The following is a 27440-nucleotide window of genomic DNA, read 5'->3' as shown; positions in this document are numbered from 1 at the left end:
TTGTACTGTATTTTCACTAGCATCAATGAAGGTCTCATTGGCTCAGAATGATGTTTTAGGGCAAAGTCACATGTTCCTGTGTTTTGTAGGCAGCCTTAGAGAAGCAGGCTCACTCTTATCCACAGCTTCATGTAGCTGCGCTGACAGGTATAGTGCAGCTACACTGAGCAGAAAACATGTATTCTCCACACTCAGGACTGGCCACACTCATCCTTATCACTTCCAAATGTCCTGCTAAAATATTATCCCCTTAAAAGAAACTAGGAGGGGTGTGGCCTAGTGCCCATGAGGGCATGGTATGTAATGAAATATAGAATTATCCGTGCATTATTGTAGCAGGAACAAGACCTGTTTGTGTTCCTATCCTGTAAAGACAGATCCATAATATTGGGACAACTTTGGAATTCCCCTAAACTGTTGTGCAGGGATATAAGTAAATAGGTGTCCTTCAAATGATGCAGCATTGTCTACATTTTTATAAAACAGGTTCTTTGATATATAGTTTTCTCCTGTTGGGGGTGTATAAGCTATACTTTCCTTAGCAACATATACTGATAGTGTAGCATGCCACCTTCTGGAGCAAGGTTTCCCTGGGACAGAAGCAATAGGAAAGAGTATCCCAGTTATGTATTGCAGTGTATGTCATTGTCTGACACAGTACATAACCATTTTTTCTTTTTCTTCTTCTTATTAGCATATGTATTTAGCACATAATACAGCCCTGTACAATAAATGGGCATATACTAAACATACAGATTTACATTTAAAAATAACCAATACAAAAGCTAAAGAGGGCCCTACCCAAACAAACTTACAATCTCCTAGCAAGTGTACTGAAGTTGCCTAGCTATCTGTTCTAAAGCAGGGGCAGGCATGCACTTACTCAGGGAAGGACGTCGTTAGGGGGACCCTGCAGAGGGTTAGGGGGAGCGGCGGGGAGTGCGGTGATGCATCCGGCAGGGGCACCCACCAGTCCAACCCTGCAAGCATATTTATAAAAACAGAGGTAAACCAGCTGCCAGGGGGGAAATATATTGCTCTCTTTTTCCTTGTTTAGGATTTTAGGCATACCCTTTGCTATACATGCCTCTAAAACTTCTATACAAGTGAATTGACAACTTTGGGGTTTCCCTCTGGAATAGTATGAGCTATGCTATTAGGGCAAATACTTGAATGGCACAAATTCAATACATTAGGGATGTACAACACATGAGTGTAATATGAACCTGTAAGTTCTTTATTACAAGTTATTATGCAGATAGCATTGTGGGAGTATGTATTTATTTCAAATATAGAGTAACCTAATAACTCCAAAAATAAGGAAACTGATAGACTGGGTGAAATATTCATTTCAAATATAGAGTAACCTAATAACCCCAAATATAAGGAAACTGATGACTGGGTGAAATAAAACAAAAATGAAAAAGGAAAGGTAGGCAGAGGAGAAGATATGAGAGCATGATATTTCAGTTTATGTTAAATATTACATATCTTTCTCATTACTAAGTAGTGAAAAAATAATTTGCATATAGAGCTCAGAGTACAGGAGGTTATCCTGGGTAAGCACGTGGATTTGGGAATAGGTAAGTATAGGCTGTGGGGTGTGGGAGGAATAGTAAAGCACAGGCTGTGTATTGGAGTGAATGGGTAAGCATACTATGTTGAGGGGTATAAGTAAGGATTTATAGACTTTTTTTATGGAGAAGGATGTGTTTGTTAGCTAAATGGCCAATGCCTGAAACTTCATTGTGCAAGTAGCTTTGTGGGACTATGTATTTATAGTAATAATTTTAAAAAAAGGGAACGTGACAGACTGGGTAAAATAAAGCAAACAAGAAAAAGGAAAGTTAGACAGAGGAGAAGATATGAGATCATGATATTTTAGTTTGTGCTAAACTAAGTACTAAGTATTGAAAAAAATAATTTTATATAATGTTTGAAGTAAAGGAGGTTATCCAGGTTAAGCACGTGGATTTGGAAATAGGTAAGTATGGGCCGTAGGGGGTGGGGGGAGTAGTAAGGCACAGGCTGTGTATGGGAATGAATGGGTAAGCATACTATGGGGTGGGGGATAATTAAGGATTTTTTATCAGGGAGAAGGAAGTGTTTGTTAAATGGCCAATACCTAATAAGCAAATAAGTAGTTACAGAGAACAATAAATCATTTGTCAAAAGCAACACCCCATCCACCCTGAGAAAATGCTGCTCCTTTTCAAAATTAAGGTGTAATTTCTTTGGATGAGAAATGCTCATTGGCCACTGTCCTGCAAGCAATTTCCAAAAAAGTTGCACAAAATAAAGATGTTGCCCCCCCCCCGCCCAATCTAACACTAGAGGGAGCACTGTTTGTGTGATAATAGGTAACAATTACTCAGATTTTCATGATTAAGTATTGCTGACAAGCTGACAGTGAATATTCACTGAAATGTCTCACGAAAAAAAATACAGTATTATATTTGTTTGGAAAGTTTGTTTAGAACAGCTGTTTCTTTCACTATTTATATACATGTAACCACAAATTGCATCATTTCTCAGCTCACGCAATAACCTTACCTTTGGCAGGAAAATAGCTAGCTGCCCCACTTAAACAACATAGGGAGCTTTTAGTTACTTTACTTACATATGCTTTTAACTCAAGAACTACTGGAATCAGCTTTCTATTCATTCCACTGCTATAAACTTCTTCAATAACTCCATGAAGGAAAGCTGAATATTAAATGGAAAATTTGTAGGGAACAAAGTGACTTTTCCCCTTGGCCGCTCCAGCTGGAAGCACATCTGGCAGGCAACAGAGGAGAAATAAGCAAGGGCAGGTCAGCAATAAGCCATAGAGGTCTTTGGGAGTCTGGGACATTGCTCTATATGGGATATTCATAATCCTATAGCATATAATAAATACAATGGGTTGCTTACTGTGCAAGGCATATTTAATCAGTGTAAATGTATATATTATAAGACTCTAGTTAGTTATAGCACAACTTTTTAGATAAACTAAAGTTTTTAGAGACAAACTAAGTTTTGACTCAACCTTTTTATAGTACAACACCTTCTACAGTATCATACATATAATAAGAAGCCAAACACAATAGTGAAATTGCTCAGATCCCAAATGGAGCTGACCTTCCCCTTCTTTCTTGGTGCAAGCGACATCTTGCACGATTGTGGTATCTCATCACGCACCTTCCTTCACTAAGGGAAGTAGCCAAAATCCCCTGCTGCTCTGTTTCCTGTAATGTATTTACTGACAAGAATAAGGACTATGGGAGTATGGGAAATGAAAAGCAGCAATTCTGCATGTTTTTTTGCCAAGACTGTCCCGGATGTCAGACCTCAGTGGTGGCACAGCTGGGGGTGGTTGGCGATATAACTATTAACAGAAAGATTAACACTACGTATTAAGAATGGATTATGGATGAAGAATATTATGTATTAGCACTGTATGCAAAATAAGACTGCATACAAAAGACACAAGTAGTGCCCGTATATAGGTTCAGTTCATACAGGCAAAGTGTATCACTTACTACAGCTGTTTCATTTGTTCTAAGATAGGTTCTCTACCCCAGCTGCAAAAGTAAGCAACCCTATCAATTCGGTGTGCCTATGGAGCACAGATACTGAATTATTTGTGTTTCTTGAAGGAGAACCCATGCATCTAAGTAAGTCCTACTGGGGTGGTCGCCCTCTCCAAATGCACCACTATGCTTCTCCCAACAGTCGCATTTACACTGCTGTCCCCAAAAGGCAGGGTAGCACAGTGCGCTTGGTAGATGCCATCTCACACCACATCTCTTGGAAGTGATCACTCAGAATGACCTTGCTGCGCAACAGGGTAACTCCACAGTGGAGTGACAATGCCTTCCTCTATCTCTAACACTGGGAAATTTATGAAAAAACTCAAACCGAATAGCCACGTTAATGTTTTGTGTGGAAAAAGTCACACTTCAGTAAGAATCAGATTGTTCCATTTATTTTCAATGAGGCTGAAAATCTTTAATGTTTTAATAAACTGAGAAAATAAATAAAGTTGTCAATTCATATCCTTTTGACTTCTATAGAAACTTACCAGCTTTTACTTGCAGTTTTTTCTAGCAAACTTGCAGTTTGTTTGTTTAATAAATCACAACTATTTGAGGTTTCAGAAAATACCTGCATGAATATCCACATTCAGTTTTGTTTGTCCACATTTGTTCTTGAACTGAGAAAAAAACATAGACTTACATTTTTTTAAAAAATATTAACCCCAAGAGTCTTGTAGAGCATTCAAACAACTTAGAACCATAGCCCACTGGGAGATCAGTCAGCCGCAGTTAACTTTTGGCTACTGCTGACATCTAATCTCCTGAAATGCCAGTAGGAAGGAATATGCCTGTTGGAAGGCATTTGCAGTGCTTTGATTTCCAAAGTTGCCTGAAGTTTCCTGCAGGAGTAAACCACGCAACTTTAGAACATGAAGCTTAGTGCAAAGATCAGTGTCAGAACCAAAGTCCTGTCCTTACTACCTGTCTTAGAGCAGGCCTCGATGCAGTCTGGGCCGCCTAGTGAACTGTACCTTGCGTGTCTAAATGACATAAGTTACGGGCAGGAGGGCTATTGCCTGTGCGTATCTTGGGTTGTCACCTTTTTTTTCTTGTAATACCAGGCTTTAGGTTGGGGGTGTAGGCAGGGGCTTAACATGGGCGCAGTTTAAGAAGGTCAGGGAAGGGGGGATTTGTAAGGTATTACACATTTACTAGCAATGTATTGTAATTCTGGGCCAGTTGTAACAGGTATTTTAGTGGCACGGCCGGACAAATGCTGGCCTGGCGGTAACCCTATGTGCCCCCCCCATCTTATTTGAATCGTGTCCTGCCTAATGTAGTTGCAGTGCAGTTCACAGATTTCTGTGCTCCAAAACAGAGTGCAGAGATCTGCGGCTATTTGCATAATGCCACACATAGTGGGCAAAGTGCAAAAAAATGGCAGATTGTGGCCTTTTTCACACTGGCTGGAGCACTGCAAATCAGCCCTTGTACTTAAAATGCCAAGTGCACCAGTCTCTACATTAGTGACAACACAGACTGTAACTAACCAGCCTTACAGCATTTATACTCTTTTTGCACTGATAATAGAAGAGATAAATACTGATGACAAGTTCCTTGGAATTCTTTGTAATCATAAAAGCTGAATTTTATTGGTTATAAAACCTGACTCATTAAAATGTAATACTGGGCACAAGAACATATACCATCATATTTCTATCTGTGGTTCTGTGCTTTTCTAGAAGTCACCCCTTAATAATATTTCATCAGAGATGCTCTACACTTAACTGTTGAATTTCACAAGCACCAATCATGCTGAGCTGTGCTGTATTTCCAGTAGCATCATCAGTCCCTTACACAGAGGTGCACAATGAGCACATTTCACTTTCACTTCTCACTCCCATCTCTTCCTGCTTCCCACCCTTCACAACAACTGCATGAAAGGCAGTATTGTTGCATTCTTTAAGCCAAGTGCATGTAAGCACTAAACGCAGGTAAAAAGCAGCATGTTGCCTTCCACCTGTATTCGGTGCTTACATGTGCCTATGTGAGTACAGCCCCATAAGGAAGAATGGGATGCATTTCTTCCTGTGCTCCTCTGCAGTGGAACCCAGGAGAATGCCACCGCACAGGAGGCAAACACTTGTGAGCATGAGCCCTAAGAGACCTTAAGGTTGAAGCTTAACCTATTTAACCCATTTAAATCCACAGCTTGCATGGCTATTTTTTTAATTAGGTTAAAAGCATTCTGCACACAAACAAGCTGAGCCATGCATTTTACTAAGTTGCTGTTTACCCAGGATGTGGACCTTATGTGTTTTTTGTTTTAATAGGTAAGGTGCTAGTTGCATTACTATATTTTATCACAGTAAACTTGAAGTTGTGGGGGATGTTTGAAGTGTTGTCTGCTTTGTTCCCTTGTTTGTTTTTGCTAATACTTAATGGATCAGTTGTGATTCCATTAGAAATTCCTGGTAGAAATGTTGAAAATAATATTACTTCTAGTGCTGCTTTTGGTTTCTTATATATGCCTGATGGTGTCCATTTCAATGGGTAATTCCAATAGAATGCCCAGTTTCAGATTATGTAGGAAGCAATACTTGCAAAAAATTCCACACTGTACAGAGCCGGGGATTAGGAATCCTCTGTTCTGCATAGCCCTCTAGTGGATGTACAGTAAGTAAAAGGCAAGAAGAAAGGTTGCTTCTATGCTCTCAGCACAATGCTTTGCTTGTTACAAGGAAGTTTTCTTTTTAACAGACCCTTCTTTATGAATTGTCTTATATTTGTTATTGTATACTGACATTTTTAAGCTTTGCAAAGCAGTATTTTCTATTATTCTGGCACAAAGCACATCCAGGTAAACAAAAATTAGGATTACAATTTCATTTTTAATGCTTTTTTCATAATAAATGTACTTCTGTTATGGCTAAGATGACCTACGTTAACATTTATCGTCTCCACCCACTGTGACATACCTGCATTGCCGAATGGTTTGCCATTGCTAATACTTCTTATGAGAGGTGATTCCTTGTCTATGCTTCTCTTTCCGCAAACAGACATGCATACATATGTTTGTCCTTTCGCAAAACAGAACACTACACTTGTTTAAAAGGAAATCTGTGGCATAACAAAAGCAAGCTGGGGACCCCACCAATGTTTGAGCTTGGATGGAGGGAGGCAGTGGAAAAAATTCCAACGAATTTGGGCACCCTTTGGACTGATGTAATCATGGTTGCCAAAACTGAACACTTTAAAAGGATACTGTCATGGTTTTTATTGTATACTTTTAATTTCTAAATTACAATGTTTACAAATAATTCACTCTACCAATTAAAATGTTTTTCTTAAACCAACAAATGTATTTTTAGCTGTAATATTGGTGTGTAGGCGCCATCTCAGTGCATTGTGCCTGAGTCTGAGCTTTCAGAAGAAGCCAGTGCTACACACTAGAACTGCTTTCAGGTAACCTATTGCCTCTCCTACTACCATGTAACTGGAGGAGTCCCATGCTGGACTTGGATTTCTTACTATTCAGTGCTATTCTGATACCTACTGGGAGCTACTATCTTGCTCCCTTCCCATTGCTCTGCTGATTGGCTGCTGGGAGGGGGTGATATCACTCCAACTTGCAGCTCAGCAGTAAAGTGTGACTGAAGTTTATCAGAGCACAGGTTACATGGCTATGGCACTCTGGGAAATAAGGACTATTGCTAGCCCCATGTGAAACTGCAAGATTAAATATTAATAAAAAAGCAGATTTCAGTGCAGGATTCTGCTGGAGAAACTCTATTATTATGAAAAAACATGTTTTCATATGACAGTATCCCTTTAAAGAAGAAATAAAGAGCATTTCATTAAAGACAGTTGTGACACCCAAGCATTTCATGTGGTGTCTCCCCTGTATTTTACACAAACAGCAATAGCCTCCCAAACAATCTATGACTTTTACGCTCCAAGCGTGCGCTCCCTGTTCTCTGCTGGTGGCTGGGCTTTGACTGAGGGGCCAGCAAGAAAATGGAATATAAACAAACTCCAGCATATATGTCTGATACTAATAATTGTGCTGCTGAAGTACTTTTTAGTAAGTGCCACCTCTGGCAACCCAATTTCTACATTCTATTTGTACAGTCACTTTATTCCTTTTTGCACTAAACAATAACATGAAATCAAAATGTCCCGGTGTGAATGATTATCAAGCCATGAGGTTGTGTGACAGCTCTGAAAGGCAGTAAAACAAATTAGCAGCCAACAGATACGCTCTCTGTATAACGAGCTGCTAATCTCAAAGCCTATACAAGACTGCATCTTACGGAAGGGAGGAAATTTTAACTAACATTTCGCTAACTCTAAGTAACCTTTACCCTGCTTGTGACTCCAAAGAAAATAACCCACGAATGCTTTATACTATTAATACTAGAGAGTTAGAAAGTTCCCTTTAATTAAACAAATCGCGCTAGTGCTTAAATACTAATGAATTCCCAGTTGGAAACTACCTAAGAGGAATAAAAGTTTCCCTATAGACATGAGCCACGTCTCAACCCCAATCCGAAACCACGTGACGCACATTTGCAATCACAGCAACTAATCACAACCCTCCACTCTGCGCCGACTTCCGGCTTTGGGTTGCTAGGTGACGTGACGTCACTCTCGGAACGCTGACTCGCTTCCTTTATTCTGCGGCCTGTGCTTCCGCCGTGGGAGTTGTGCTGCTAGTTGTGCCGGCAAGATGAGTACTATGTTCGCTGATACTATCCTGATCGTGTTTATATCGGTGTGCACAGCGCTGCTGGCTGAGGGTAAGTGTCCCATACTGGCACTTTGTGAGCGGGGATGCGCAGCCTGGGGAGATCGCCTTGTTACTCAGGGACACATGTCTATCTAGAAGTTGCTTACAGCACTCTCTGGATAATCAGCTAATTGGGATTAAAATTAGTGTAAGATGTAGCTCTACATATATGCAGATCTGTACATTCAAGCAATAAGTTAATAGAACAGACAGAACAATAATAGAACATAACTATATAAAATGTACAAAATGATGTTCAAGTTTAAGTACTAAGAGATACAAGAGGAGATCATTGGCCCATAGAGCTGAGAGTCTGTGGATGGGGTGCAGTCACAAAGAGAAGGGCAAGAAGTGCTGCAATGTACAGTGGTTTATGCTTTGTTCCATAAGGTCCAGGGCAGAGTCGGATGCAGTGCTAGTGCTCCAAGAGGTAGGCTTTGTTTGGTTCTGGAGAGACTGAAGGAGCTTTCTCTTGGGAGAAACGCAGGGATGGAATTCCACCGATAAGCAGAAGCAAGAGAGAAAGGTGGGATACAGTAGTGTAAGCAGGCAGCGACCTTGAGAGATAAAGAGGAGTCGGACCAGAATCTCGCCTTAGATAGCAGTGCCCTGCAGGGGCAGTAAAAGGCTGCACTTGGTAACTTTGAGAGCCAAATTTCCACTTATTGAACCTAAATTTTACCCCTTCTAGTGCAGAGAGCGTTATTGTGATTTCAGCAGTAGTGACGCACCCCCCCCCCCCCCCCCCGACTTGCTTCAACACTGATTTTCTGGGTTTGGCATCGGGAAGACCACCACACGGCATCCTGGGGCCCAGAATGCCCCTACTCAAGAGATGTAGTGAGGTATGGGAGAATGAAGGCCTAAAGACATAAGTAATTTGAGTTATTCTTTGCTTACTCTTTTGAGTGAGAGCAAGAGGATTCTAGCAGCAGAATTTAAGGCAGAAGGAAAGGGGGGTGTGACAGAAGTGTTGGAGACCAGTTACTAGGCTGCAGTAGTTCAGGTGGGATAGGATGATGGCATGGATATGTCTTGGCTGTTGCTTGAAAGAGAAAGGGATGTTAAATGTTTCTATGCAACGGTTGTTTTTGTTGACCAGTCTGAAGTAAGCATTATTTATTCTGGTTTGACCTCTTGATCATACAAATTCTTTGAATAGTAGGAGCACAGTTCTTGTCATTTGTGCATCATCTTTGTGGACACTTGTGCCCCTCTGTAGTAATTTGGTGACCTTGCAACAATTTATGCTACTCTACTAGATGTTCTTCACCTTTTTGGGAAGGAACACATGTTCCATAATATTGAGTTACACTCCCTATGGTCAGTTTCATTAGAAGCCAATAATCTGTAGAAGGTTATGGAGCTGTTTAGTGGAAACCCATGCAGACACAGAAAAAAAACATACAAACTTGCAGTTAGTGTTCTGTTTGAGATTACCCTGCATTGCAAGTTAGCATGAGTAAACCACTGCTCTAATAGACAGATTACAAAGGTGGTGGTCAAATCTCAAGAGAAGTTCTATCTTAATCCAAATCAACAGTTATGTGGGGGCAGTCAAAGTATTGTCCATCAGTTTGGCCAGAATTGACCACATTGCTATAAGTGGGTTAAGTGTAAACACATGAAGCGACACTGGGTGGATTGTGATGCATAAAATAAAGGTTTGAGTGCATTGTGAAGAAAGCATTTGTATAGCATACATGCTGAGCGGTGTCTATTTGTAGGTATAGTATGTAGTGTTCATTTTCTGTCTATGAAGGGAAGCCAGTATGTAGCATGTACAGAACGGATTGCTTTTTTTAAACATTGTATTGTTTAGTTGTTGATGGGCAACAGTGTATCATTCTTCGAAACATCTTGTTATTCCAGTATTAAGCTTTAGCCAGCTGGTGCTCCTTGCAACTCTTGTCAGATTACTGAGCCTCTGGGGGGGAAGGGGTAATAGAGATTATGGGCTGTCTGAACGTCAGACAGAGTTAAACTGTTAGGCTAATGTCAGACCAGGCGTATATTTTCAGCAAGCTCAAAACCGCTTACCGAAAATACCACCATACGCCTCCTACCTGTGCCTGCACTCGAATGAATGGAATACACTCAAGTGCAGGCACAGTTAGGAGGCGTATACCGGTATTTTAGGCAAGCATTTTTCAGCTTGCTGTAAGTATACGCCTGGTCTGACATTAGCCTTATGTGGTGTAAAGTAAGGGCCTGTGCAAATTTAAGCAAAACCTGGGCAATCTAGCAAAGCCTGATATCATGGTATTCTGTTATAATTATAATGATTATCTTTCTTCCTTACACCGTTCAGGTATAACATGGGTTCTGGTTTACCGAACAGACAAGTACAAGAGATTAAAAGCAGAAGTGGAAAAGCAAAGTAAAAAATGTAAGGATATGTAATGAGCAAATACATCTGCTACATTCTTCAATTATACTGTTCATTTATTCCTCCCTTTTTCCTAAATCACTTCCACCCCATTCTTACTTTTTCTCTTGAAATCCCTGAATTGTTCCACTGACGGTATAAAGGCATCCCCAGAGCAGAACAGAAGGAATTTTTATCAATAACATGCCAGATTCCTTTTCTCAGCAATATTGTTTTGTTAATGCAAAGACTACCTTCTGTATTATTAGCAAAGCAGGAACTGCCAAATCACTGTATTTTAATGCCTGAGCTATCAATTTTCATGTTTATTAGGGTGGATTTTTATTGAAGTTTTTTACTATTTTAGTTGGCGTATGCCAACGGTGGGACGGTATTTCAGGGCGACTAGTCTCCCCGTCTGCCACAACCCTTAAAGTGACAAAATAATTAACCTGAAAACAGGCCTAGGTTACAGAAAAATAATTGAGTATGAATACAGTAAGTAATAAAGTACTTATTAGTCTATTGGCAAATGTAGTATTTTTCTGCCACCATATTTCAACTAGCGTAGAAATCTCCTATAGCACCCCCCCGCTTCCTTTCATTGGCATGAGTTTCAGCCCTAATATGCCTATTTGAACATGATATTGAGCTCCTTCTTGTGTCAACAGCAGGAGGCATAGGGCAGGGTATGGAGTGTATCTCTGCCAGCTTAGACATGTGGATGTTGAAATGCTGCATGTTCAATTTGCATAAAACTGCCCATTCGCAGGCATATTTAAGTTGATGCTTGGTCTATCCAGACCAAATTGGCAGCTTATCTACCCATGAATTGGCCTTCCCCAACATATATCTGGTTGATAATTGCCAGATGTCTGTTGGGCAGGTTTAAAAATCCTGACTGTATTCATACGGACCTCTCCCAGCTTGGCTGCATAGGTGCCTGTTATATCATTGATCAGGGGCCAAACGATCAAATCTGCTTGTTTTGGACCAGGTGACCAAATCATGCAAAGATCCACTTGTCTGTCGAACTTGCCAAGGGGATCATAATGTGAACAGCCGGCTTTAGGCTGTTGAAGGAAAAAGAAAGGCTAAGTCACTAATGTTAGGCACCCCCAGTGATTGTAATCGCTTACCTGAAATTCCCAGCTGGTGTTTCTGTTAGGAGAAAACTGCACTGGCCCGGGGTAAATGCAGGTGAGCGATCCTCTTGCTTCCTTCTTTAGCAGTGATCCGAGGGCCTGCACATGTGCAGTTGAGTGGATAAGCTGGCTTTTTTGTTAAAGCTTTTCGCTCTACTGCACATGCACAAAGACTGAAGCAGGAAGGGGATCGCTCAATTACATACACCCCAGCCGGTGCAGTTTTCCCCTAACCGGAGCACAGGTTGGGGGTTTCAGTAAGTGATTATAATCACTGGGGGGTACCTAACATTTTGGCACTCCCCAGTAATTGTAACTTTCCTTCTACTTTAAGGAGTTTTGTGACTGGTTTAAAGAAAAAACAAAGTGGCTTTAGTTTAATTACCTTTGGCAGGACTGTCCAAATGGTGGCCAAGGTCACAGGCCAAGGTTTTTTTTTTTATCTCTTCTTAATAGTTGCCATGTTATTCAGTCTGCAAACTTTGCAAGGGACTGCTTTTTTTATTTTTTTTATTTAGAACAAGAAGTGGGAAAAAATAAATGTATATTACCTATGTTAGAGCTGTAAGAAGTTATATCAGCCATGACAACTCTTTCCAGAAATTCTGAGGAGGAAGGGTAGATCTGTCTTAACTTTAATGGCAGCTGTCTAAACAAATCATTCCTGTTGTACAAACAACTGTTGTGATGTTTAATTAAAACCTGTTTGTTTTCTTTTTGTTTTAGTGGAAAAGAAGAAAGAATCCATAACAGAATCAGCTGGGCGCACTCAAAAGAAAAAAATTGGTAACTAAACATTTATGTGTTTTATATATCCAGTATAGTTCTTGCCGAACAATCATTTAAAGGTGTAGTCCACCTTAAAGATTACATTTAGAATTTTCATTTTCTCTTTTCTGATACTTTCTTTTCTCTGTTGCTTTGTTTTTTTTTTCCTTCTCTGGCTTTTTAACCCCAATTGTGTTCTGCCACAATCTGTGCCTTTTGGTGCGCTGATACATGAGAACTCATTTACTAGTGCAAAATTGCTGTTGCTCCGATTGTTGCATGCAAGCGCAAGTACAGGGTGTAAATTAACTACTTGCATGTAGTGAATGACGGTACTGACACCATGCATCAGGTCTGATGCCATTTGCACTGCAACTTGTGCCGAAATCATCTGCATTGAGGATAGAAGTTTGAGTGCTCACTATTTAGTGTTTTACCTGCAATGATGGTAATACTCTGAATAAACACATTGTGGGGGTGGAAATACATGACTATAAGTGACTGAATTTTGCACTTCGCAAGGAACCCTGCTTTTGTAAAGTATCTCAATGATCTAATGGTGGATCCAAATCCATCTTTTGATCTATTCATCAAATAGACTTTGTTCCCTGCCCTCTGCTTCTCCCATGCTAGCTATTATTCAAGTGTCTTTGTTTCAGTAAAGCAGATATTGAGTTGTGGTACACAGGCCTAGATGCTGCACTCCACATCATGTAGCTTTTGCTGAAATAGCAACAGCCACATCTACAAGCTTAAACGTGAGGTTATAGGATGGTGTTTCAGACATGTAGCTTTATTACCATCACAGCTTCAACTTTTCTATGTCTTATATAAAACCTAAATTAATCTGTAGGTAATATAAGCACCGCTGGACTCCATTTTACATATTATGGGTTAAAGCATAGGTCCCCAACCTTTTCTACTTGTGAGCCGCATTCAAATGTAAAAAGAGTTGGGGAGCAACACAAGCATCTGCGGGTGGCAAATATAGGCTGTGATTGGCTATATGGTAGTCCTTATGTGGACGGGCAGCGTAGAGGAGGTTTTGTTCGTCAGTACACATCAGCCAGGAATTCAAAAATAAGCACCTGCACCACTGGGGGCAACATCCGAAGCAACCTGGTAAGCAACAGGTCATTCACAAGCTACTGGTTGGGGATCACAGTGTTAAGGTATATCAGGATGTTTGAGTAATTGTTTAAAACCTAAGCAGTGCAGACTAAACATGTAATGTCACCTCATAGATGTGGCTGTCAGGTGACTGAATTATATTTCAGCGAAAGCTAAATGATTGACTGAGACAGGTAGCCCTGTGTGATCTTACCTAATGTAAAATACACACATTTCTAACAAATACCGTCATAGTATAATTTACTGTATAATTGGCAGTAGGCAAATGTTGTTCCATGCATTTCTATTCGCCTTACTAGTCGCTAGTATGCTTTAGGCTTGAGAAGGGGCAAGAGAAGGCATGAATTTTCATTTGACCTCAATAATATGAAGGAATGTTTGTGATTTATTTTATGGGATGTCTCTAAAATGAAGAACAAAAAAGCAATTGGGAAAAGTCTGTAAACCTTCATTGTATAGCAGTGTTTATACACCTGTATTTCTATTGCAGAACGCCAAGAAGAGAAACTCAAGAACAATAACAGAGATCTCTCTATGGTAAGAAGGGAAAAGTGCAACCAGTGATTGTACTGATTCAAGTATAAGAATATAATGTCTAGTATTCCCATACAGGGTTGTGAGACTTTTTAGACATGCATGTTGTTTTGGTTCTTTTCTATCTGGCACATAGACGAAGCAGCAGTCACTCAAGTAAAATGGTTCATAAAGTTTTGTGCCTTTCATTTTTGCTCAGTAGAGTAGAACATGCAGCAATATCAGGAATTCCCTCACATCCCTTTCAGTTGTAACGTACAGGAATTGTTGTGTTTTGCTCTTTGAGCAGCTATTTCCTGAAGGTCTGAATTTGTAGGTGATCGCTACTTGTGTCTGCTTTAATAACAGTAAACATGTGTCATGCTCTTAGTTTGAGGTTTCCTGCTGGGACACTGGCCTAATCCTGGAGGCAGGTAGATACCAGCCAGAGCAAGTTCATTCTTGGTACTGGTACCTTATGAACATCTTATAAATCAGATGACATATATGCTAGTAACATGATGGCAGCTCAGTTTGCCTTGTTAGCAAGGAGCTGGTGCGGTAGATGAATGGTCTGTACCTTGTTTATTATAGCCAGCCATCTTTCATTTCATACAAGAGACCGCTTAATCATCTGTGAAGAACTACCACTGAATATCCATCTGAAAGTTTTAGTTTATCAGAATACACCTTTAACTTGCAGATTAGGTCTGTTATGATCTGTTCATAATATGCAATATTAACACATTCTGCAGTTTTGGAAGGCCCCAAGGGAAGGTCTGAAAAAAATATCTATCTAACAAGCATCTAATGCTATCTGTTTCAGCAGACAGTAGAACTAGGGCACTCACAGCTTAGGAGCAACATTACTTCAATATGTTACCTTTAATTCATAGGACTGCTATACCAAAATAAATGAATAGCAGCCCTATACAGAAGAAAGGACTGCCTTTTGTAATGCCTCACAGCTCACTGATTATTTCTTGACTGTGTCAGATGCATGCCTAGAGCATTGATTTAACACCACAGGCTATGGAGCCTTGTAGGGGTTTAGTAATGTTAATGGGATTACTACATCTGCATAGGAAGCCTGGTTGTTAGCAGCGTGTTACCTGAGGGAGGATTTGCAGGCTGCTGCACTCCAAATGTGAAAAGAGGGCTGCAAAAAATATTTAATGTTTCTCTCTGCTTTCACTCTAGGTTCGAATGAAGTCTATGTTTGCTATTGGCTTTTGCTTTACAGCACTTATGGGCATGTTCAACTCAATGTAAGTTTCTCTATTTTTCCACTTATCACATGTTAAAACCATTGTCCATGTTCTTGTAATTATACCTTGTACCCACCGGTGTCTTAAGGGTGAAGACACCCAGAGATACTAATAGCAGCTACTTTTTCACAGCTAATAAACTCCAGAAAATACCCTGCCATAGAGAATACTGAGAATAGCCTCTGTTAAAACACACATAGATAAAACACACATAAATACAGCCATAAGCACTTACAAAACTGCTGCTCTAACTACTTTGTGAAAAGAAACACCACTTTTCTTTCCTTCTATTCTGTATACATGATCTTCTGTGTCAGACTTCCTTCTCTCAGAAAAATCCTTTAGGGAATGGCACAAGCCTCTGCTCACTGTGCTCCTCCTCCCCCTCCCCTCTCTGCTGTAATGTGAGGCCAGAGCACACAGAAATGCAGGCAGGTGAAGTCAGACAAGCTACAATGGCTGCTGCTATCTTAAACGCAGAGAGCTGCTAGGGCTGTTTACTCAGGTATGTTAAAGCATTCTGCAGAATAAATAGTGTTCTAGCTTGCACTATTGTGACTAATCTGTTAGCAATAAAATGCCTTAGTAACTTTCCTTCTCCTATAATATCATATTAGCACAGAATCCCTTTACCTGCTTCTATTTATATTTGCTCATTTTTGAGCTTCTATCCACCCTGTCAGCTTTACAGGAAATCCACTGAAACCCACAGGTCCGCTCATATGTAATAACATGCAAATGGTACACAAGCCATCAGATGTGGTCTCTGGTTTACCATAATGGGCCTGTCACCAAACCGGGGAGTTGCACAGCTGTTCTCTTGCTTTTCAGCAACAGAAAACAGGACACCTGTTCAGCCTCCAGTGGGTTAAAAATGCCTGACTAAATATAATCTTCCTTGTCAACTTATTTCCCATTTGTAAGGAAAGTCTGCTATTTTTTCAAAATGCATCAGTTAATAGAGCTGCTCCAGCAGAATCATGCATTGAAATCTGTTTTTCAAAAGAGCAAAGAGATTTTTTTTATATTTAATTTTGAAATTTCACATGGGGCTAGCCATCCAGGGTGCCACAACCATGTGACCTGTGCTGCAAGTTGGAGTGATATCAACCCCCTCCCGGCAGCCGATTAGCAGAACAATGGGAACGAAGCAAAATAGCAGCTTCCAATAGATATCAGAATAGCACTCAATAGTAAGAAATCCAAGTCCAGCTTGGGACTCCTCCAGTTACATGGGTGTAGGAGAAACAATAGGTTACCTGAAAGCAGTTCTATTGTGTAGCGCTGGCTCCTTCTGAAAGCTCAGACTTCAATATTACAACTAAAAAGAATAACGTTTTAAATGGTAGAATTAATTATTTGCTATGTTAACAGTGTAATTTGGAAGTAAAAAGTACCCCATAAAAATCATGAGTATCTCTTTAAATCTGCAAGTGTATTTCCCCCCCCCCCCAAATGATCAGTTTGGGTGATAAAGCTCTAGTACACCACAGTTCATCTGCCAAATGGAACACCAAGTGGCTCAGAACTGTACAAGCGTAATGATTTCATCGGTGCATTTTGGCTGTCCGTGTGTGGGTGGCCAACTTGCATGAATTTCTAGCTCTGTTAATTTTGAATATTCATAAAAAAAAAAAAGTGCGTCATTAGTGAGTCCTAGTGAGCCCTTGTTACCACCTTGTGTTCCTGTCTGTGGTTGCTTGTGAGATGTTAAGGCTATAGGAGATTTCTGCTAAGGAGAGGGGGTTGCTGAACAACCCTTCCTTCCTGAGTGCAGTGCCAGATCAGCCTGCTCCTTCCTAGCTAGGCATCCGTTACACAGGTTGTAGCGCTGCAGGAAGCTTTAGTAGTTGGTGCCGAGAGACAAGAAACACCTGCTAACAGCTTGCATTGGCTCTCCTGCTTGCTATTTTGTTTTCTAAGTAAACTGAATTGAAGCGGCTTGTTCTTTCTGGTTACTCTACAGAAGGATGTCCTGTGGTTGCCCATAAACATACCTCTGTAGTGTATAAGTCAACTCTTCCAACTACCTGGTTGTTTCTTTTCTATAGCAGAGTTAGAAGCTGCTGTTGTATAATTTACCCAAATGTATTTGTAAATATTGTAACAAAATGTAAACAATAGATTGCATTGTTCACATGTGATACTGTGCAAACTAACTGTCACCACTGATCTTTAATCACCTTGGCATTCCTGCCGGCAGTTTGTCCTGTTAGCAGAAACTGTCATGTGGAAATATGTAAAATCCAATGATCTCTCTCTAACCTTTTCTGTGTTAAACTGTTATTTTAGTATGCAATCCTACCAAACAACATTCTGGCGCAGAGTAATCTGTAGTCTTTAGGCAAATGTTAACAAGAATAAATATGCTTTGAGAACATTAAGGCTGATGCCCCACAGAGCAAGTTAGTCACCTACAATAGATCTCTTCTATTGTGGGCGACTAACCGCTCCAAAACGCCTTTCCAGTCGCTGGTAGAAAGGCCTATGCGTTGCTTTGGCTTTCCAAAGTCGCGTGAAGTTTCCTCCTGCAGGCAACTTTGCATGCTTTGGAAAGCCAAAGCGTTGCATAGGCCTTTCCACCAGCAACTCCTATTGTTGCCGGTGGAAAGGCCTTTTAGAGCAGTTAGTTGCCCGCAATAGCGAAGGTCTATAGCAGGCAACTAATTTGCTCTGTGGGGCATCAGCATAAGGGTAAAGAAACACAGAGCTACTAGTAGCAGCTTGTCACATCTACAAAAATAGACAATGCTGAGTATTTACAGATAATTGTCTTTGCATGTGTTACCTTAAGTTGCTGTGTCTTCACCCTAAGTTGCAAATAAACAGACCAGCCAGAAAAAAAAATATTAAATTATGCATCAGATTAGAACTGCAAGGTTCCTGGGTTTTTGATTTCAGACAGGTCTATGCTCTGCCCTTGTCTGCATGGGTTTCCTTTGGGTACTCTGGTTTTCCCATACTCCAAAAGCATACAGGCAGGTAAATCTGCTTGTCCATGGTTTTTGGCCTTTAAATTGATGCAATTGGAATGATCTAATTGAGTGGCCTGTAAGTCGATTGATAAAATCATTTTGCAGGAAGTAGCTTACTCTGCGCAAACTAAATTAGATCATTAGTTGGGCATACCAAGTGTGTGTGGGGGGGGGTGTATTATGTTTACATTTCTAGACCTCCCCAGATATGAGTGTATGTTAACCAATACAGTACTAAAATATTCACATCTATTTATATCTATAGTTCACTATACAGAACTCTTCACACTATATGCCAAATCACTATATTATAATGGTTTTTTTCTGGTTTGACTAATTTGTTTTCAGATTTGATGGACGGGTTGTAGCAAAGCTGCCTTTTGTGCCACTGTCCTACATTCAGGGACTCTCGCACAGAAACCTCATTGGAGAAGATTACTCTGACTGCTCATTTATCTTCTTGTACATACTGTGCACCATGTCCATTCGACAGGTATGTGGGAGAATGCTTGGGACCTGGGAGGTTTTCTGTATTTAGATCACTGTAACTTAAGTCTACATTAGAGTCATTGGACATTACTATTGCATGCATATTTTAATGTTCTTAAGTTGGGCCAATAAAAGCTGCCGATAGTGTGAGTCTGCAGGTAGTCGGTCTGTATATGGGGCCCTCAGACGGACCTGCCTGACCACATTTGGCCTATCTCGCCCAGATATCAATCAGACAGGTTTAAAAATGCCACTGGGGTGAGAAGCACATCAGTGAGTTGATGCAGTCCTGTGCTGACAGCCTGCATCCCTCAAATGTGATCTGATAGGATCAATTGGATATTAACCACTTTAAGGTGGTAAGGTGGGAATATCGATGAAAGATCCTTTAGGTAGGCGACCTTGCCAGACAAGCAGACCAAGTGACAAGTGGGTTTGGGTCAAGCTCTTGCCCCATCCCCACCTGGGACCTAAAGGAACTTATTTAAATATACCTTTAGGGCAGTGGAATGCGAGGAGATTGTCGCCCCCAATAAATCTGCACTACTTGGGCCATAAATATCCTAAAAATGCCATGCCCTTCAATTACTTTTGCATCGTCCAAGTAAAACATTTTAGTCACAGCAATCTGGCTTGCAGGAACAATGGGTAAAGTTAAGGTGGCCGTACACAGGCAGATTTAAGCTGCTCATGTGAGTCCTTTAGAACAAATCGGCAGCTTATCTGCCAGTGAATGGGGCCCCGGCAGCTTATTTGCCAGTGAATTAGTTCAAAATCGCCCACTTTAGGTGGGCATACCGGGAGAAGAATCCTCTCTTTTGGTGACCTTGCCAGACGATCTAATCTTGACATGCATGGCCACCTTAAGGCAGTGCTGTCCAACTTCTGTGGTACAGAGGGCTGGAATTTTTCTGGCCTACATGGTCGATAATGGACGCCAGTTTTGACCACTCCCCCTTTTTAAACTGCACCAACTTCAAACCACTTCCATGTTATCACAAGAGCTTTTAAGACCATACCCACATTAATGGTGATAGCGCAGCAAAAACTCAAATGGTTGGTGCTCACTGCAGGGATATCACCCTTCATTCATATGTGAAAGAAATTTATTATGTTATATGAAGACATACCCTTAAAGAAGAAAGAAAGGTGAAAACTAAGCTTTATCAGAAATGTCTATGCCATAAGCACTCACAGAAACGCTGCACTGAGCCCTCTATCAAAAGAAAAAAGATTTCTTATGTCTGTAATTCATGTGCCAGAGACACGCAGCTCTCTGCTGTCTCCTCTCTCCTGCTCCCCCCTCCCTCAAGAAACTGAGCATGTTTACTTGGTCTGGGTGTCTGTGCAAGAGTGAGGCATTATGGGAACTTTCTTTACACAGCTCAGTGTTTTTTCTTCCTGTTTGGCTTCTGATCATCTGAATGGGAGAAATATGGGGAAACTTAAGGGCACTATTGAGACAACTGAGGGTATGCCTGCAGCTTAAGATTAACTCTTTATTAGCCTTTCCTTCTCTTTAAATCCATATGCCTCCTCCTCCCCGGTAGATAGCACAACAGCCCCTGTATAAAGCTATTTCCAAACGCTAACAAACTCCCAGACCAAACCCCTGCCAGGTTCATCTCCCACAGGCAGCCTAGGGCAGGCAGAGTATGGCGCACACAGGCAGTACATACAGTGACACAATGCTGGCACAGCTCATACAGTCTGCCTGAGGTATGAACAATGTGGGCCTTACAATCTGAGCTTAAGTTGTGAACAATGCAGGGACTAAAATGTGTAAACAATACAGGTTTTCACAGCCTGAATCTATGGTGTGAACAATGCCAGGTAATCTGAGGAAAGCAGTCACAGCCTGTGGGCCAACAGTTGGACAGCACTGCCTTAAAGGAACAGTAACACCAAAAAATGAAAGAGCTTTCAAGTAATAAAAATATAATGCACTATTGCCCTGCACTGGTAAAACTGGTGTGTTTGCTACAGTAACACTACTATAATTTATATAATAAGCTGCTGTGTAGCCCCGGGGGCAGCCATTCAAGCTGGAAAAAAGGAGAAAAGGCATAGGTTACATAGCAGATAACAAATAAGTTCTGTAGAATACAATAGTGTTTTATCTGTTATCTGCTATGTGCCTGTGCCTTTTCTCCTTTGAATGGCTGCCTCCATGGCTACATAGCAGCTTATTTATATAAATTATATTAGACTTTCTGAAGTAAACACACAACTTGTACCAGTGCAGGGCAGCAGCACATTATATTTTAGTTACTTTTATACACTTTCATTTTTTGGTATTACTGTTCCTTTAAGGCATTTGGCTTACTTTTAAGATTTTCTGACCTGTTTCAAAAATTTTTACTTTATCAGTGGACACAGTAGGGAGGATAAGGATTGTTCAGACTACAGACAAAACTGTACTCTGAGCATATAGTAATATATTTTCACATACTAATCAGAAATTGCTGGCAAGCTGGTAGTCGTCACTGTGCTAGTTAGGGCGCTTTGATGCTTCCCTTGCCCTGCAGGTCCCCTTAGGATGAATGATCTGATTTCTAGCACCAGGCCAACGATCGGATCTGTTAAATTTGCAAATCGGGCTAAGATCTGCTTGTTTGGTGACCTTGCCAAATGAGTGGATTATTAAATGTATGGCAAGTTTTTCTTGCAAGAGCCACCTGTGCAGATGGTTGGTACTGCACAGCCTGCTTCCTTGTGCAGCAAGTGTAACTGCCAGGCTCACACTGCCCTTCTCCAGTCACCTGAAGTATTACATGAGTGTCACTGCAACAGTAGATTATTCACTTTGCTTCGGTCATATGAAACAGCCCATAGTTTGCAATCAAGCCGTATATTACGCTTCTGCAAAATGGCTTTCTGGGGTAATATGTGGCCGACTTTCAGACACATCCATTCATTTTTAGACACATCCATTGTCGCTGCTGCTGTCCTCTGGCCTGGTCTCTTGACAGAAGTATGCTTCTTCCTTTGCTCTGTCCTTGTCTTGGCAGGAAAAGACGCAGATCCTGTGCTATTTGAGCGTTCCATCTTCCTGTTTGGTGTGGTCTGGACTGTTAGCATTTATTTTATTTATATATAGATTATCCTTATTTCTGACTTCTTTCCAGAAGCTCCAGCAATGTATATAACTATGGGAAATGTCCCTTTTCCTCTAACACATGTGCATGGAACTATACAACACGTGATCATTAAATCAGGAGCAGGGGAATGTAACCAAACCTTTCTTATCTTCTATCACAATAGTATCCCCAAGATATTGCAGCCACCGAGGGTGCAAGAAAGTTATGATAATAAAAGGAAAAGCCAACCTACTATTAACATTTTAATTCATAGAACTATGTATCAGCAAGATCCCTTCTTTAGCAAATTCATCAACTGATTTAAAGGTGACTTGTGCTGAGAGTGAGCAAAAGTGCCAGTGCTAATAACATTTTATAATGCCACATAACTATCCTCATTGAGATACTCAATCAAAGGGACTTAGTGCAAAAATCATTATCAAATCACCAGATCCACTTCTGTGATGAAGCAGTTAATACCGGTAAATACATTTAACCAAGTGCTAGTGCCAAGCTACTTTCATAAAACCATTAGGGGATAATAAAATGCCCATTGGCTCTTGAAATTATTTTTATAAAATTATTAAATTAAAAACTTGGTGTTCTTCAAAAAGACCACCTTGATTAAGAAACATGGTTGGAAATACGAAAGCATAGAGAGGTGGCAGTATCCTGTAAGAGAGATTATTATCCCTGGGAAATAATATTACAAGTCATAGCAAGAGATTGGATCTCTGTCTTAGGGAGATTGCTTCCCTTACAATCACAGCCGCCATCAGGAATGGCAGGGCCCCCTTCTAGATAAATGGCCAGGATATGCTCAACCACACTGCTGATCTGCCCAAGCTTTGCCCCAGTATGGCAAAACCCTTCCCACTTCCAGGCCCACCCCCTTTTGTTACACTTTTTTTTTGGATCCCCCCTCTTTCATGAAGCCCTTGATGGTGGCCCCCCAGGGACAAGCTGATTGTCCACTACCCCACTTTCTCTATAAACTATGTCTTAAGAGCCACATGCTGCAGATCCATTGTATCCAAGATTCAACAGTTATGGGATTGGTTCTGGTTCTGTTTCTGGACCAGCTCTATGGTATTAATGAATACCATTAACAAATTTTAAACCTTTTGCCCCTTTCCTGTGCCTGTTGATATTGACTATTCTTTGCATCTTCAGATAATGAAACCGTTGTTCCTTTTAGTGTATATTAATTAGCGTAACCTTGTGGTGGGGGCTGTGGGAGCACACACAGTTATGGTACTGATATAGCAAGCTAACACATAAGAAAATGGTAAATGCACACACATTATGCGGCCCTCTGTTAATAATAGGCAGCCCATTTGCTGTTTGGAAACTGTTGATCATTTTATACACATTGCTTTTATGTAGTATATGTTTTCTATTACCTTGTATCATTTCATTGTAAATGTAAAGGTGATTTGTTATTCTCTTCCAGAATATCCAGAAGTTGTTGGGACTTGCTCCATCTCGTGCTGCTACAAAACAAGCTGGGGGATTTCTGGGCCCCCCACCCCAGGCAGGAAAATTCTCCTAGGTCTCATAGGACTGAATTGTCCTTAGGGATTTTCACTGCCATCTCTCACTCATTTAAAGACTGTAACAAGGACTCCAATATGATTACAAACATGCCATTTATGGATCAGCCAGCTTCTTCGCCCTCTTAACCGTTTCACATGCAAGGGATTTTAAGACTCTTGGCACAACTGACAACAGTCAAGTCATACCCAGTTGTGTGTTTTTCCATTATAATTTTTGTTTTTTCTTAAAAGTTCTTTAATTTATATATTGATTTGAATTTTGACCGCAAGTATTTCTCTTGATAGATCTCCAATAAGAAGCTCCTACCTTAATTACTGGGGATAAAGTAAAATCCACACCAAGTACTGGCAAATGTCGATATCGCTTATGTGTAGAACTGCACTCGGCTTGCTATTTAGTAGGATAAACAAAGCCCTCTGGAATCAGTGATATATTTTGAGTGGCGGCCGAGTGCATTTTCCTATTCCTGAGAGTTATTGTATTAGGATGCTGTGGGCACAGGACCAGTAGCGCCAGTGCTATTGGTAACCCATGTCAGTGCCACACAATGAATCCTTTGTGGGAATTCCCTATTATCTGACAATGAATTATTTGGTATTTATGTGAAATGCATCAGCTCCACATGAAAATTAAATGCCCGTTTTCCAATTCTTTGTCTACTAAGTGTGCACCTTGTTGGTCCTTGGCCTTCCTGTTCTCTAGTGATGGGCTCTACATCTCTGCAGTTCTGATCTCTCTCTGATCTCTCATCTCTTATCTGTATATTCTAACTATAGAAAGAACAGTGCTCTTTGGCCTCTAAAGTATGACAGATCTGCATATTTCTGTATCAGATGATTAACAGAATTATAAAACTATGTCTTTTACCAGGTAAAACACCTGGTAGGGGCCAGACTGAGGGCAGGGTCAGATAAGGCTTTTATGTGGCACATTAGACCTTGTTCAACATGAGTGCAATGAATAGGGCTTGTGCTGATCATACCTTCAGCTTATCCACAGGCTGACTATTCGCCTTGTGTGCCCTTGCCCTTAAGTTAAACAGGGAAACAAACTACTCCATATTTGCTTAATAATAGATTCCCAATGTACAGGTAATCCTCCTGCATAATGTGGTCCTGCTTATCTGCAATGAAACTGTCATAATAAAGCAGAAAGGGTGATATTGTTTAGTGGTAAAATAATTATCTGCCTTCCAAGGCCTAAACACGGAGTATCTTCAGTCTCCGTTTGCCCTATTTAGCTCAAGGAATTGCAAATTTTTATGTGATTAAAGGTCCTATTCATTAAACATAATGTACTGTCACATTAGGTGCCATGTGATGCAGATGGAACAGTCTTAGCTTAGATGAGCACACTGGGTATATCTAACTGGATGAGCCCTGTTTCTTATACAGAATGGTGCTTGAGAGATACATATAGTGACCCTATCAATTTCAGTTGGAATATAATTTATTGAAAGGAAATGATCGATAGTACTCCATACACTGTTCTTTACCAGCTACAAGTAGAACAATGAAAGCAAACATCTGATTGGTTTCCATGGGTAACTGCCCAGTTGCAAATTTGGCCAGCATTTATAAATGAGCCCTGCTGAGTGTGTGATGCTGTGGGTGCAACCCGCAAAGGAAGCTCCAGAAGTAACATCTTCTCAGAGCAGTACTCCCTTGCACCCATACTCTCTGTTTTGACACAAGCACCCTTGTACATAGCATTATGATGGATGTAATGGAATACACCCTGCACTAGTATGTAAGCCCTGGGTATACTGCATATGACCAAGCCAGGCATACCTGGGTATAAGAGAAGATGACAGCCTGGTGTTTTTTGTTTTGAAAGACATGTCAAAAATATGTTTTTGCCTATTAAAAGAAAACATATTTTTAAGCAACTTTTCAATATGAAGTTATTAAACATTTTCAGTGCTTTAAAAGTGATTTGTAAATGCAATTGCCATTGAAAGCAGCACCTGGCGGTTTCTTTTTAAACAATGTTGCAAAGGATAGTTTCCTCCAGCGAGTCAGGTCTGTCACTCTGCTGCCTTGTGTTACAGTGTTTCAAATGCCAGAGCCACCAGGGCTGGGAATAGAAAGGGACAGACCAACACTGCTTATAGTAGCAATTATATATACAAATAACTCAAAAACCATTCCAAATTTGTAATGAATGTATATTGCAGAGTTGCTTAGAATTTTGTTTTCTTTTATTGGGCAAAAAAATATATTCTGGGTTGACTTGTCCTTTAACTAACAGTGACTGGATTCACTAGATTGCCTCCCTAATTGGTGTCCCCCATTTAATCATTTTAAGAATTATAACAAATATAGGAAAGCAGAGTCACTTTACTGTAAAGCAGAATAACGGTCTTAGTTATTAGGTAGTTACAGTGGCATACCTAGAGATGCACAGGCCTGGGTGCCAGATTTGCACCCAGGCCTGCTCTCACACTTACTTTATTCCACCATCTGCCTTATATCCGTGTCTCTGGTGGGCCCCATGGAGGGGCAGGTCTGTGTAAAATTATGCCCCTGGTAGTTACACCACTGGGCAGTTGACCCCAACAACCAAATAGGACTTTAAATTGTAAGCTAGCAAAAGAATATGGCAAATAATTTAAAGACTATAAAAAAAGTAATGACGAATTTGTTAAAAAAAGGACATTCTATAACTAGAAATTAACCTGATGGTAAACTATTGGGCGTAGAACTGGATCTTTTTTTTTTATGCCAAAACACGCATAAATAGCCAAGCTTCTAGTGTATGTCGTTTTTTTGTAAGAGGAATCTTGTCAAGCGCTGCCACCTACTGGACATGTTATCTGATAAAACCAATAATGTATTATACTATCTAAGATCAACATATGGAATAAATATTAGTACTGGGCGTGTGTTTAATCATTATATTTGCAGGCCTGGGATTATGCACCAACATGAGCAAGGATTACAGTTGCCAGTAACTTGTAACAACCACTTAACTTGCACTTTGCCTACAGCAGTAAGCTAGGCCCGGTAAACAGAAATCTGGCAAATGCCATTGGGGCTGCTGTAAAATCCCATAGACAAGCACTAAGACTTTGTTGGGCTGGTGGGTGTGCGGTTTGGTGCTCTGTATACTTTGTTTCCATAAAACTTTGTTAGTATTTTATTCACTGCAGGGAGGCACTGAAACATTGGTGGGAGTAACACAAATCGGAATCTTCACAGCAGCATTGCACCCACCTTGAGGCCATTCAGATAGGGTTAAATTCTCAACATAACATGACAGATCTTTGCAGCACACAGGCTACCAATAAATATATGTATAGCAGGCCCAGACTGCCATCTGTGGGTTCTGGCAAATGCCAGAGGGGCTGCTGTAAGATGCCATAGACAGTCACTATTTATTCAGCTGGGAGGGGCTGTTTGGGCCTTTGTGTACCAGGGTCTGTTTTTAATCCCAGTCCAGGTCTGGTATATAGTCACCCCACTATTGTTCCCAAATTGTCCACTCTAACCATCAAGGAACACTCACCCTAGTGTTTTCTTTTTGTGTTCCCCTTCCATGTTTGGGGACTGTAATTTATAGACTGAATGCTTTTAGGGCATTTTCCTTGTCTGGTGTTACCTGCCCTTTAATTCAAACTATAACTTAGAATATTAGTGCACAATGTCATTGCTGTAGAAAGGTTAGCAGCACTTTAAATAAATGTTTATTAAAATGCTGTACTTTTAGCTTACACTGGAGGGAGGCAGAAAGCAAATGAAGACTAGCATGGAGAGACTCTGGAGAACGTCAGGCGCTGTTATACTAGAACATTTAGATGCAAATACTAATGTTTCCTATCTAGATGCCTAAAGCCAAAT

At 40.6% G+C, this 27440-nt stretch overlaps 1 protein-coding gene across 1 annotated transcript; it reads left to right on the top strand.

The window, feature by feature from the left end:
* The first annotated feature begins 8247 nt into the window (after positions 1 to 8247).
* Positions 8248 to 24249, top strand: tmco1 (transmembrane and coiled-coil domains 1). The gene is given in 7 exon segments (NM_001015970.2): positions 8248 to 8317; positions 10619 to 10696; positions 12547 to 12606; positions 14210 to 14256; positions 15433 to 15500; positions 18824 to 18968; positions 23498 to 24249. Coding segments are annotated over 7 exon segments (567 nt in total). The 3' UTR covers positions 23597 to 24249.
* Positions 24250 to 27440: the final 3191 nt, after the last annotated feature.

Source organism: Xenopus tropicalis, chromosome 4 (genome assembly GCF_000004195.4).
Source record: "Xenopus tropicalis strain Nigerian chromosome 4, UCB_Xtro_10.0, whole genome shotgun sequence".
NCBI lineage: Eukaryota > Metazoa > Chordata > Amphibia > Anura > Pipidae > Xenopus > Xenopus tropicalis.
This window is presented reverse-complemented; position numbering and strand designations above follow the sequence as displayed.